This window comes from Salvia hispanica, chromosome 6, assembly GCF_029641045.1.
Source record: "Salvia hispanica isolate PSC_SH4W2 chromosome 6, Shi_PSC_v1, whole genome shotgun sequence".
Taxonomy (NCBI): Eukaryota; Viridiplantae; Streptophyta; class Magnoliopsida; order Lamiales; family Lamiaceae; genus Salvia; species Salvia hispanica.
Window position 1 is genome coordinate 12620770 of NC_142697.1, and position 13243 is coordinate 12634012.

Consider the following 13243-nt stretch of genomic DNA (forward strand, 5'->3'; position numbering starts at 1 on the left):
GGGTAAATTGGAAAATTATGTTTTTGTCTTGTTAATTTGTCATAAACATCTAATAATATCCTTAGTCCAAATTTCGATGCTATTCTTGAAAGAAGATGGAATTTGATATTGTTCGGAATTGGGTGATTCTATACAGCCAAATTATAAAATGGAAGATAATTCAAGAAAACTGCGAGCGAGAATGAAGCTTATATTCTAAATCTTGAGACGATTTTACATTCACATTTTGGAGCTGTCAAATATATTTGACAGATCTATTGATTTATGCCGAAGCTCTGCAATTTTCACGCACATGTAATTTCCGATCATACATTTATATTATTCTTGTTCCCTTAAAAAATATTTGAATCTAATGTTGGTGGTTTTGTTTGTTCAGAAAAAATTCTATGCATGTGCAAGTTTCTGCAAAATTCTTGCATGCGTAAGTTTCTACAACACATATTTCATGATTTTTTTTTAAATATTTGATTTTATGCTGGTTGATGGGTTATTTAACAAAAATTTATGCACAAACTCATATTCTTATGGGTTTTCCTTGCAATTATTCACATGATGATTTAATTATCTATTTTGTTGATACATAACAGAGATGGTGCACGGCCTGGATTTCGAGTGGTGTGGTGTGGATTGTGGCTTAAGAGAGATTGATGTAGTTGTGCAATAGATACATTTTGTTTATTTTTTCCTTTTAAAAAGTTTGGGGGAGCTTATTTATATACATATTAGATATGGATGTGGTTGGTAGAGTTAGCAGCATCCTTACTCAAGGCATGTACTCTGTAGCCACGCCATTTCATCCGTTTGGTGGGGCTGTCGACATAATTGTGGTTAAGCAACAAGATGGGACGTTTAGGAGTACGCCTTGGTACGTACGATTTGGGAAATTTCAGGGTGTTCTCAAGGGCGCGGAGAAGATAGTACAAGTTGAGGTTAATGGTGCTGAAGCTGATTTTCATATGTATCTTGATAACTCGGGCGAAGCATACTTTGTTAGGGAAGTTGATGAAGGTTTGAAGGACTTGGACAATCTCGAAGGTGGTGGTGTATGCAGTAACCATTACAGTAGTTTTAATGACGGTGTAGGTGAATTTAGTGGCCAAGATAATGACATGGAAGACGCACACCTAAATGTTCGAGCGGAAAAGCTAAGGAGAGTTGACTCTGATGCTGCTGCATACGTGTTCTATGAGTTTTCAGATGAACACTCATCTGTGGAGGGTTCACCTAAAATTTCTGAATATAGTCCAAATAGATATGACACTTTAGATAGCGTGGAGCATGCACTAGAATCACAAGAGTCAAATTCCGAGGTAGTTTTGGTGAGCGTGGATGGCCATATATTGACTGCGCCCATATCATCATCCGAGAAGACGGGTGAAAATTTGCAACTAAGCACACCCCAATTCCACCTTGGTCCTGGTGGTGGGACTGAGGAGTACAATTCAGGTGAAGGTAATTGGGCTTCTGATAGCTTGTCTGATATCCATAGAGTTGGAGACACAAGTGAGACAAACAGTTTGTCTTTCAAACACCATCAAGCACCCTATGAAGGAGATGCGGAGCATATGCAAAGTAGTCCTGATAACAACAACTCAATTGATATGAAGAGGAAGGATACCTTTAAAAGTTGCTTGGAGCTCTCACAATTGGCCATCGACTCCAATCAAGAAAATACATGCTCGTCGATTAAGATTGATGAGACTACTGGATGTCCAATCAACAGCTCTCCTCCAGATTCGCATGTGGAAGCAACAACTCAAGGAAAATATGGTTCTGGTATGGATCACGATGATCGGTTGTTTGTTCAAATTCCTAGCAACAATCAGGGATCACATGAGCAAGTGGATGTGAAAAAAAATCAGAGGGACATGGAAGAAGATCATGCTCCTGAAGTTGAATCTTGTAAAGGCAAACTTGTTAGAATAAGTAGAGAAGCTCCGGTGGAATTCCCTAGATTAGATGCCACTACAGGTGAGACATGGTTTAGCATTTTATGTTGAGCTTATGAGTATTTGATTGCATTTTCTGTTTGCTGACAGCGTTGGAGATATCTCTATGTGGAAACTTGCTTCATGCTGGAATGGGATCGCGTGCTGCAGACAACGTCTTTGATGCGAACCTCATATCACCCGAGGAATTTAAAGCTTCTGGAGAATTTATCATAAAGAATCAAAACTTAATTGTTAGAATACAAGGGAAGTACTTGCCCTGGCGCAAAGCTGTACATGTTGTTCTTGGTATAGCAGCTTTTGATTTGGAGTTACCGGTAAACCCGAATGATGTAATACCTGTGGAGTTAGGGATGACAGATGGAGAAGATGATGATAACGGAATGCCTTTGACTCCATCGCGCAGATGGAGGCTTTGGCCAATCCCATTTAGAAAGGTTAAGACACTTGAGCATACTAGTAGTATGTCATCTGATGAAGCTTATCTGGATTCCGAGGCTGTCTCACCCAGCCATTCTACATCATCAACATCCGCATGTCCAGGATCCGAGTCTCCTCGCAAGCAAATTATAAGAACCAATGTCCCTAACACTGATCAAATCGAATCTTTAAATCTTAAAGAGGGACAAAATATGGTGAATTTTGTTTTCTCGACTAGAGTCCTCGGACCCCAAAAGGTTAGGAATTTATAATTGCACAGACATACTCCTATGTGTGTTGATAAAAAATACTAGTACTAGTTATTTGGAGTGGAACCGAACCCTTTGATTGTGATAAACGCACTTTACAATGCGCAGGTTGAAGCTCATATATACTTATGGAAGTGGAATACACGCATTGTAATTTCAGATGTTGACGGGACAATTACCAAGTGAGTTTTTATCAATCAATTTTAGATTTCCATTGAAAAATATTGCTTGATTAGTCTTTTTGGCAAGTTATCACAAATATTATGTCCAATTTCAAATGAATGGAATGGAATTGTTGGATCATGATTAGCTTTCCGTAACAAATGATTTGTATCGAAGTAGAACTAATGTTATCTATTTTTCTTCTTGTATCACTAAATGCGCATACCTATTTGTAGGTCTGATGTTCTTGGTCAGTTTATGCCTTTAGTAGGAAAAGACTGGACACATTCTGGGATAGCTCATCTTTTTTCTGCAATAAAGGTAATTCCTTTTTTATTTTGCTTTGAATGTAAAGATACCAAATTTAGGCATTATTCATGCCAGGAGACTTGAACTACTATAGTTTCTAAGTTTCTTAAAGACTTGAACTATTGTATAACTTAAGGCTAGAGGCTAGAGCATTCATTAGTTATAGTAAAGTTTGTGTTGATAATTATTCCTTTTGTTTCGGAGATTCCATGTTATACTATTACTTTGATCAACTTTCAGTAGGTATGGCATGAGAGACAGTCTCTACCCATGTGAATCAATTGTCTACTCTTGTTTGATTAACTGTTTCTTCTTCAACAGGAGAATGGATATCAGCTTCTATTTCTAAGCGCACGGGCAATTGTCCAATCGTACTTGACAAAAAGTTTTCTATTCAATCTCAAACAGGTTTCACTACTAAACATGAGCTAGTTTTCTTCCAAAGAATCACAACAAGTAATAAGAATAGAGTTGTACACTATAATAATTGTTGAATATCATCTTTGTTCATGTTTTCACTATGTTTTCTTTTATGTTACTCTTTCTTTGAGAAAATGTTTTATCATACATGGTACACACCCTATGACCTATTACTATCATGTAGTTTTAGATAAACAATCCTCTCTTTTTTTTATTAATCTTTCAAATATAAATTTGTCCATATCATTTGCAGGATGGCAAGAGCTTACCAACCGGACCTGTTGTTATTTCCCCTGATGGTTTATTTCCTTCATTATATCGGGAGGGTGATGACTTAACTTTTTTCCTATAAATTATGTAATTATTTTCAAGCTCTGGAGCAAGAAAATGCAATGCATCTTATGTTTGGTTGACAAAAGTATTTTATGGATTGCAGTGATAAGAAGAGCTCCCCATGAATTCAAAATCGCATGTTTAGAGGATATAAAGGCATTGTTTCCACCAGATTACAATCCATTTTATGCTGGATTTGGAAACCGAGACACAGATGAACTCAGTTACCGTAAGATTGGGATTGCAAAGGGAAAGATCTTCATCATCAATCCTAAGGTAGTCATGTCATCTATCCACAAATTCCATTAAATAGCAAGTTTATGAAAGCATGTTGTGTGCATTCTTACAGGGGGAGGTAGCCATCAATCATTGCATCGATCTCAAATCATACACTTCATTGCACACACTCGTGAACGATATGTTTCCCCCGACCTCAATGGTGGAGCAGGTATATATGCCGAATTCAGTTGTAATTTTGTTTCATGAATGTGACAATACTGTTTTTCTATGCAGGAAGACTATAACTCGTGGAATTACTGGAAGATGCCATTGTTCGACCTTGACAATATGTAGGTCGTATTTATGTTCGTGTCGTTGGTTTGCGCCTCTCGAAATTTTGTTCACGGTTTTTGGATTAGTGAGGAGTTGTGGATAGCAAATAACTGTAGGAAACTCATTATGTACCATAGAAATGAAACTCCGACCTAGGGAATTTGTAAGGCTCCATTTGGAGTGGGGAATTCGAAATTCATTTTATAAAGTTTCATTTTTGGTTTGTTCTAGTTTAAAAATGTTCGTAGCTGGAAATTCACTTAGTATATATCTTAAAGAGTTGTTTAAGATAAGGTTGCAAGAACTTTTATTTTCATTTTTATGTTACATACCATCCATTTAAAAACTAAAGAAGTTGTGAATTGTGATGACCAGAAAATCTTATTTTATTTTTTAATCATATAGAGACTTGAACCTCAAAATTAAATCAATTCAAGGATTAAATTTGATGTGATGAAATGAAGTGAAATTGTTCTACAACTTTTAATTTTTTTTTAAGGAGCTGTCAAATGACGTTACCGATTACAAAACAAACCAGGAGCAAGGTAGCACACTTACGAAATACTCCTATAAAGTACTTTGCATATTCCTTTTTGGTCATCCCACTATAAGGAGACATTTTCATTTAGTCATCCCACTATAAGGAGACATTTTCATTTATGAAAAAAAAATAACACTTTATGTCTTTCTCATCTTTTCTCCTACTTTTTCTTTCTGCCTTTTTACTCATTTTCACTTTATTCTCACTTCATTTAACCACTAAACATCACTACCTAAAAACTTGTGTCAATACTTACTCCATCCATACTTACTTTGTCCCATTGAAGATGTCCATATTTCTTTTTTTTTTTAGTTTGTTCCACTCAATATGTTCATTTTCTATAAATACCTCTCTCCTCATTAAAAATGTTCAATTACCTTTCTCTCTTTACTTATTCCATCTAACAACTTCTCCTATAATCTTGTGCCACTCTAGAACGTGTACATCTTGAGTGGAACGGAGGGATTACATGATACTTTCTCTTTCCCTCTATAGATGAGTCATATTCCTATTTTTTACTGTTCCATTGCAGTTGAGTCATTTCTTTTTTTGACAAAAGATAATGCATTTTTTTTCACTTAGAGCATCTCCAAGGAGGGAAGATATATAGAAAAAGTATATTATGTATTTATCTTCTTAAAAAGTGAAATATACTCTTAAAAAAAGTAACACATTCCAAAGACTAAAGGTATATAGAAAGGTAAATTATTTAAATAAAATAAAATAATGGTACAAAATGCATTAGAAAAAATATAAAGTGTGATACCTTCTCAAATACCTCTCCCATTGGAGAATGGTTTTTCATAAAAAGAAGACAAATATGATAGTTATTAGATTTTACTTCTTCATTGATAGAGAGGTAAAAATACCTCTTCAAAATGAGAAAAAGGTATAATACCTTCTCAAATACCTCTCCCCTTGAAGAATGATTTTTCATGGAAAAAAGGTAAATACATTAGTTATATTACTTTGCTTCTCTCCTTGAAGATGCTCTTATTTTACTATTTGTTTATGTATTCTCTCTTCATCTTTATACCTCTTTTTCTTTCCTACTTTATTCTTTTTACTTAACTCACTTGACACAATTTTTCATAATTTTCCGTGTTGAAAAAAAAATGACTAAGGCTAAAAAAAGGATGAAGGGAATATTTATTAGAAAAAAAAATGACTAAGGCTAAAAAAAGGATGAAGGGAATATTTATTAGGACCATAAAAATGTGACAATAGATAAAACACCCATTGTGTCACAGTAGGTGGTGAACGTATTTTGCGTTGTACGTGACAATCACGTGAGATCAACTGCCGAAGGGTATTAATGGGAAGACACAGAGAAAGAAGGCGCGAAACCAATGCTTTCCATAATGCTTACTCCTCTTTCTCAACAAATCTATCCCCTTTTCCGATTCAATTCTCTCTTTTTTTGCCTTCGCCGCGATTAATTGACACGAATAATAAAACACCAAATATACCGCATTTCGTACGATGTCGTGGCTGCGATTAGCGGTGAATAAGGCCGTCGAAGTCGGTGGCCAAAACAGCGTCAGCCGCGCCGTGCGAAGCTATGCTGACACCGTCGTCAATACCGCTGTTGGTGGTTCCAAGCTCTTCCTAGATGCCGCTGTATTATTCCCCAATCTTTCTACGTCAATGTTCTTTGCTAATTCGACGTGTGGATTTCTAATTAATCGTCTTAAATTTGTTAATCCTGTTCCCTCGCAGTTGATTGACAATATTGAAGAAAACCAGAGCTTAGAAGAATTTGTTGAATATTAGGATCCTTATTTGTGCAGTACAAAAAATACAAGTATTGTCATTTTAGATTGGTGGACTAATTAGATTTCTTTTATTATCGAATCTGACTTTATTTTGCCAAATCCCTCGAACTAAAGCTTGGTGATAGATTGGTATTCTATAAGTAATCATAATTAAATCAATGTGCATATGTTTGTTCCGTTAATTTGCTGGTGCTTTAGGATCAAAGGCATAGTTTTACATCATTCTCTTCAATTTGTTGGTGCTTTAGGGCCCTTGGAATTTCCAAAACTATAAGCTTGCAGTAAAACGACTGGAAGAAGTTTCTGATTCTTGTAAGGGAGCAGAAAGAGTTCAGTTATTAAGAAGATGGTTGGTTTCCTTGAAACAGATAGAGATACTTAATGAGGCTATCGACTCCGGCCATGGTCCAAAGCCAACTTTGGTATGTTTTTGGTATAACTTTCACCTTTTGCTCTATTTTTGAGATTTTTCAATTTTTATGGAAAGGGCTCCTTCTGAATTTTCACTTCTGGGAGCTTAAGAAATCTTGTTTCATGTAAAGTTTGAAGATCCATAGAGTCTGTTGATAGGCTCATCTCAGCCATTTTCTGTTTTCACAAGACATGGTCTGACCTGTATATGTCATAAGAAAATCCATTTAACATGGTCTATGTGGTCACTTGAATGTAGTTTTTCACAGGTTATGTATTATGATCCTGATCGTGGGGGAGAACCGATGGATTTCCGTGATGTGTTCCTTCAGAGTCAAGCACTTGAGGGCATTACACTGTCTTTTGTAAGTGCTAAAATTTCATTTTCATAATCATGAAAACGTATTGTTCTTCTTATTTTTCTTTTCCTGTTTCTCCTGTATATGGGTATCTGTCGAAGAGATATTTTTCATATTTCCTTGGTTTTTTTCATCTGCAAGTGTGTTAAGCCATATGGGTAATGATGTTTTCTCTGTAATAGCTGGACGCCAGTCAAGCTGTTTCTTTTGCTTCTTGTTTCTCTGACACAGATTCTCGAGGAACCCAATCAGGAGGAACTTTCTTTGCTTCAGGGGATATTCAGGTAACTTGAGAGTGTCTCACATGTAGGATAAAAATCAACCAATCACTTAGGAAAATCATGCGATTACTTTGCATACTTTATTTCCCGTGTTATAGAAGAAGAGTTAAAAAAAAAAGAAGCATGAGAACCTCCTCTCCCCTTCTGTTTTCAGGCTCACTCTAATGAGTGGAAAAGAAGCTCTTGATGTGACAGTGAACAGTGTACAAGATTTAGCTAAAGCCTTCTCGACCTACAATGAAGAAGTACTGGTATAAGTCGCATTATCATTGTTAAGTCATCCTTGTAATGGTGGAATATTGATAAATGTGGTGCTTTATTGGACATTATATTCATCTTTCTTTTTCTAATTCCAGGCAAAGAGGGCAGAGCTGCTTCAATTTGTACAAGATGCTATGGCTGGACTGAAAGTAAATGCTGAGATAGTAAGGTGGTCGGGGGTATACCTCCCACAGTTTCATTGATTAGCTTTTTAGCTATAGCACTATACTGTACAGGTAGGGCGAATATTAGGCATGTAACCCCAGACTGGTCACTCTGCAAAAATGTGAAACAAGTATTCTAATTATTGATTTCATTTTACTTTGAAAAGGTTAAGTGAATTTTGAAGACTTCCCCCATAGCAAATTAGACACCTTAAGAAGTTAAGCAACTACAATTCATCTTAAGGCTACTTTAACTCTATTCCATGAGTGCTTTCAACCACTTCAAACAATTTGTTTCTTCCATGATAAGAGATGAATCTATAAAACTACTGGCTATCAGAATTAAGAGAAATCAGTTTGTTGAGAGACCAGGGCTTCATTTACATGACTTTTTATTTCTTTTTTAATCATTCTCGGGGCTATCATCTGGATGCCACTTGTTTTTGTGACAAGTTAATGTACTCGGAGCTGTGAATGCCGCTTTCCATCTTCTTGACTAGAATAACTTCTATCTGCTTAAGATCTTTCTTTAGACCTTTGACTTTTAATATGAAGTTACTATTTTAATTATTTCTTTGTATGTCTTCTTTGCTATCAGAATAGATTCTGAACTCTCAAGTATAAATAAAAGACTACAAAGTATGCAAATCGAGCCTAAACAGGAGGGCGGGATATCATCTAACATGTCACAGGAGGTATGGTGATTTTCCTTATCATCATTAAAGAAGGAATACAGTTATTTTAATTTTCAAGAATATCAATATTGCACATTTGTCTGGTGATTGAGCTATAGTTTAAGAAGATTATCCTAATGGATCATAGCTTAACAGCAGCTATAAATGTGACATATCTTTCAATTTAAACTGGTGATGTGCACACAGTGCAAACTCAGGTTTTGTGGGGGATCTATGCTTATATTAAAGAACTTTAGACACTTACTATCCCAATCTGTACCTAGAAATTCATTCACTGATATTCATTCCCCTCTCATTGGACCTAACAATGCTTACGCAAAAGAAAACAGACACCCTGAGCATATTTTTTCTTCAGATGGCTACTTGAGAATTGTTGTTTTTCAATTCATGAAATTTCTGAAGTTCAGTAATTTTTTTCTGTTCTTACAGCATCTGAATGAAGTGCTCGCACATGTGAGATTGTGTTCCCAATTGGTGGAGCTTCTATCGCGTAAGAAATTAATAATGCAAAATGGGGATTGTCTCGCAGCACACAAACAAAAGGTGCTTCTCATGATTCAAGATCTAATGAAATTACGATATCAGTCAATATAATAATGAGATGAACATGGCTCTAGTTTTAAGAGTTTGTTTGAAAATGAAGAGTTGTTTAAATTATGTCAATATATGTATAAATCATTTAAATCTGTATTTTCCCAGCCTTACTTTTCATCTTATGCATGCATTTGATTTTTGTGCAGGTTGACAAGCTAAAGGTATTGTCAGAATCTCTGGCAAGCTCTGCATCCCAAGCTGAAACGCGCATTTTAGATAATAGGTTCGTGTTTTTTACTGTCTATATCACTTGGACGTTTTTATCATTCGAGTGCAAACACATAGACAATATAATTCTCCAGAATATCAGAATCTTCATCTTTTTATTCTGCACAAAATCTTTAGGAATTTGCGGCAGTGTTATAATATAGTGATTGAAATATTGATTTTCAGCTAGCAGTGAAATGTAGCTCGCCTCCACATGGTAAAATCTCTGCAGAAAAATTGTTCTCTTATGCAATAATATGTTCATTAACAGATTACAAAAAGAAGAAGCTCTTAAATTCCGTCTCACTAAAGCTGATGAAGTACTCCAAATGGAGAAGGTAAAGTGTCTAGCAACAACTATTCGGTGGCTTGCAATATTATGATCATCAATTTCCTTTGTAAATGGATGTGAAGCTTCTTGTATGTTATTGATGCCTAGATGTTTTCTTGTGCTGTGCATAATCTTTATAAACATTCATTGCTTTTGTTTAGTTGTAAATATCCCTTATGACATTGATTTCTTTAATTTTTATTTGCATGCATTAAAACCTGTAATTGTATGATTCCTAAGCCTGTGATTTTCTCTATTCAATAGATTTTCCTCTTTCTCACTCATTCGTTTGTCAAACATTTTGCAATATTTTATATTGCGAAGATGAAATAATTGTTTCCCCATTTTCTCCAGATTTTTATGTTTTGTGAAGTGTTGATTGTGCATTTGTGATTGTCATCTGCTTACAATTAGGACAGTTGCACTTAAAAGATGTCATAAAATAATTTTTAAAAAAAGTTTATACCGTGAACATGTGACATGGTTAACTCAAAGGTTATTTCCCAGGATTTGCATAATGAAATTAAAGCTCTCCAGAAGAGAAAAGATGATCTTGAAGAAGAACTGAAACAGGTAATATTTAATATCCTTTCCCAATCCATCGTAGATGTTTTAAATTCCATATTTCGTCTTGGATATCGGTTTCTTATTCTAGGATGTGATGATTCCAGATATTCAAATAGTGTGTTAAAAATACCTTAATAACTAGAGAATGCTGTAGAACGAACAACACAACCTCGATATATTTTAGCTTTTCAATTTAATATTTAGTCTACTAACTAGATAATCAGAGATGCACCTGTAAGCTGGCAAAGTTGCATATGGATGTGAAAGAACTCTGAAGTGAAAAAGTGATAAGAAATAAAGAAAATTCTTAATGTTGAAGCAGACCGAGAGCTTAAATGTTCTGACTGAACCACTCTTTTGATCCTTCAGACTGATTTCCTTCTTTATAAACATTTATTAAATGAGAACATTTGAATCAGTACTCTCTGTCTGGATAATGAAGATTGTTAGTGAACATGTCTTTCCATCTTGAGCAATAGTTTTGCTCCTAATGAGTTCATATGTAGGTTACGGCCGCTTTGTCTACTGCCCATTTCCGCCTTCACAATGTCAAGGAAGAAAGAGATCAATTTGAAGGTGCTAGTAATCAGGTTGTGGAGCATTACAACGTGAGGGTGAGAGCTCTTCTGCAAGCTGGGATAATTCACAGGCTGAAACAATTGTTTCATTGTGAGATTATGGTGTATTGCATAACTTCTAAAGTGATGATACTACTCAGGATGACGAGCTTGCAATATGTATTGCTACATACAGAGCAGAAGCAAAAGTTTGCAACACCTTCATCAATTTTCTAGAAAGCACCTCGGCTTTCAAGTCAGCATGTCTTGTGAAAAAGAAAAAGCGGGTCAAGTAGGTTCTCTGCTTCTTCACTCGTCCTTTTTCCTGAAATATATCACTAGTTGTAATTGCTATCGCGTGCCAGTCTGACACTAAATATTTTCAACCTTTTGTGTTAGTGATGAGCTGGTAAGGCATGGAGAGTACTTTATGGATTGGGCTACAGGAATTTTAGAGGCAATCAAGGTATGCAACAGTTTGTTTTTAGGCAAATTTGGCTGATCAGATTCCCGGATATCTGAATAATCTTGGTTAATCAGGACGAGATGGAGCCGTGTCTTTCTTCATTCTACGAGATTGTGGACGAAATGTAAATGTATTCCCTTAATTAATTTGGAATATGATCTCAAGTAAAGCACATAACTAATATCCAGTTCTGCCACAGGTTAGATGAGGTAACAAGCAGTGAGGGTAAAAATGATGCAATCAGTTCAAGGAAAATGCTGCAGAAAAGATACCAGACTGTGGAAACCAAGGTAGGATGTATTGAAGAAGTAAGATATGCAGAGTTGCATCTATGGTGCAATAACGCACCTCATCTCTCATTTGCTGAATTTAAATCTCTTTTTGGTTCTTGCTCACCATGTAGATGAAACTTACATTCAGTGTAGTGGATCGCATTAAGACACAGTATTCCATTAATCAAACCAAGGATTCAAGGTGAATCAATGTCTTATCATTTATATGTGCAAAGGTGATCACCAAGGCATGACATGACTCATTCTTACCAGAATAAGTGATGGAAAACTGAAACAAGTGTTGGATGCACTTGCCAAGATGAAACGTGAATTTGAGTCCATCGAGAGGCCAACTTTACTACCAGAGACGCCTCTAAGGGCGCGGATTCCAGGACTTCCTTTCCTGTCAAGACAGTTGTCGAAAGTTGAATACAGCCTTAAATCAGAAAATGAGAACGAGGCGCAAAGAGGGTTGCTGCCATTTCCTTTCAGACCAATTGTTTCTATTCCTTTGGTTCATAGTCTGTCGACCAGAGTCCCGAAGATGAGAAAGGTAGAGCATCTAGAGTCTTGTGGAGGTCACCGCAGTACTTCATCGGATGCAGAGGCACTACTGTCTAAGTTGAAGTGGGAGTTGGAGCTTGAGGATCATAGCAATATGGAGGGGGTTATTGAGTGGGAGTCTGATGAAAACTTTGACAAAGAATCAAGAAAGAGTATATAATAATCATGCAGCCCAATAATCTTAATCTCCCCAAGCTTCAAGGTTGGATGATTCCACTTCAAAGGCCATGTTTTCTTCCTATGAAATTTCACCAAAAAAAACGAGGTTGAAATTTGAGTGCAACATTTTTTTCATGAGAATGTGATATCTCATCTGTTCTTTTATTATTTTAGTTTTGGCTTTTAAGAATTACTCCATATTTGTACATATTGAGGGGAGTTGTGACAATCACATTTGTTTCTTGCATTTAATTATGTATGGTGACAGGAGGTGTAATTTATTTGGACATCTGTACCAATATATTTCTGCATCTATTGAAACGGAAAAAGGAAGAGTGTTCAAACCTCAATAGTATGCAACACTGGTTTTCAACCCACCATCTTATTTTATTAGCTCTCGTGTCTGTCTCGAAAATCATATATTATTTGCATCCTATTCCCATGTATCTCCCAATAAAGTTAAATACTCCATATTAGACTTTTGAGAAATTTTATGCTATTTCGTCTTAGAGAATAACACTGTGGATATCAATATTGATAAAAGTCATGTTCTTTTTGAAATTTGAATTCCATATAATACTTATGTGATATTAAATTCGAAACATCAAAACTACCGTCGAGGCCA

At 35.7% G+C, this 13243-nt stretch overlaps 2 protein-coding genes across 3 annotated transcripts; both read left to right on the plus strand.

Moving 5' to 3' along the window:
• The first annotated feature begins 622 nt into the window (after positions 1-622).
• On the plus strand, positions 623-4622 carry LOC125203258 (phosphatidate phosphatase PAH1-like). The gene is made up of 9 exons (XM_048101565.2): positions 623-1971; positions 2040-2626; positions 2747-2820; positions 3037-3121; positions 3431-3517; positions 3783-3855; positions 3966-4138; positions 4212-4310; positions 4376-4622. Exons 1-9 carry the CDS (start codon positions 729-731, stop codon positions 4433-4435), a joined length of 2481 nt encoding a protein of 826 aa, XP_047957522.1. The 5' UTR covers positions 623-728; the 3' UTR covers positions 4436-4622.
• Positions 4623-6285: 1663 nt separating this feature from the next.
• On the plus strand, positions 6286-12970 carry LOC125208346 (uncharacterized). 2 transcript variants are annotated; one of them, XM_048107937.2, is made up of 18 exons: positions 6286-6575; positions 6979-7152; positions 7411-7506; positions 7732-7784; positions 7936-8032; positions 8138-8211; positions 8805-8901; positions 9331-9444; positions 9642-9718; positions 9974-10040; positions 10541-10606; positions 11107-11214; positions 11319-11449; positions 11557-11623; positions 11698-11747; positions 11823-11913; positions 12027-12097; positions 12169-12970. In XM_048107937.2, exons 1-18 carry the CDS (start codon positions 6438-6440, stop codon positions 12617-12619), a joined length of 2022 nt encoding a protein of 673 aa, XP_047963894.1. In that variant the 5' UTR covers positions 6286-6437; the 3' UTR covers positions 12620-12970. The 2 variants fall into 2 exon arrangements, with proteins under 2 accessions (XP_047963894.1, XP_047963895.1); XM_048107938.2 differs by having other exon boundaries at positions 6450-7152; positions 7683-7784.
• Positions 12971-13243: the final 273 nt, after the last annotated feature.

Coding starts and splice junctions, on each gene's coding strand:
- LOC125208346 (XM_048107937.2), top strand. CDS start 6,438: ATGTCGTGGCTGCGATTAGCGGTGAATAAGGCCGTCGAAGTCGGTGGC. Junction 6,576..6,978: donor AGCTCTTCCTAGATGCCGCT/GTATTATTCCCC, acceptor TTGGTGCTTTAG/GGCCCTTGGAATTTCCAAAA. Junction 11,624..11,697: donor GAATTTTAGAGGCAATCAAG/GTATGCAACAGT, acceptor TTGGTTAATCAG/GACGAGATGGAGCCGTGTCT.
- LOC125203258 (XM_048101565.2), top strand. CDS start 729: ATGGATGTGGTTGGTAGAGTTAGCAGCATCCTTACTCAAGGCATGTAC. Junction 3,122..3,430: donor ATCTTTTTTCTGCAATAAAG/GTAATTCCTTTT, acceptor CTTCTTCAACAG/GAGAATGGATATCAGCTTCT. Junction 3,518..3,782: donor TTCTATTCAATCTCAAACAG/GTTTCACTACTA, acceptor TATCATTTGCAG/GATGGCAAGAGCTTACCAAC.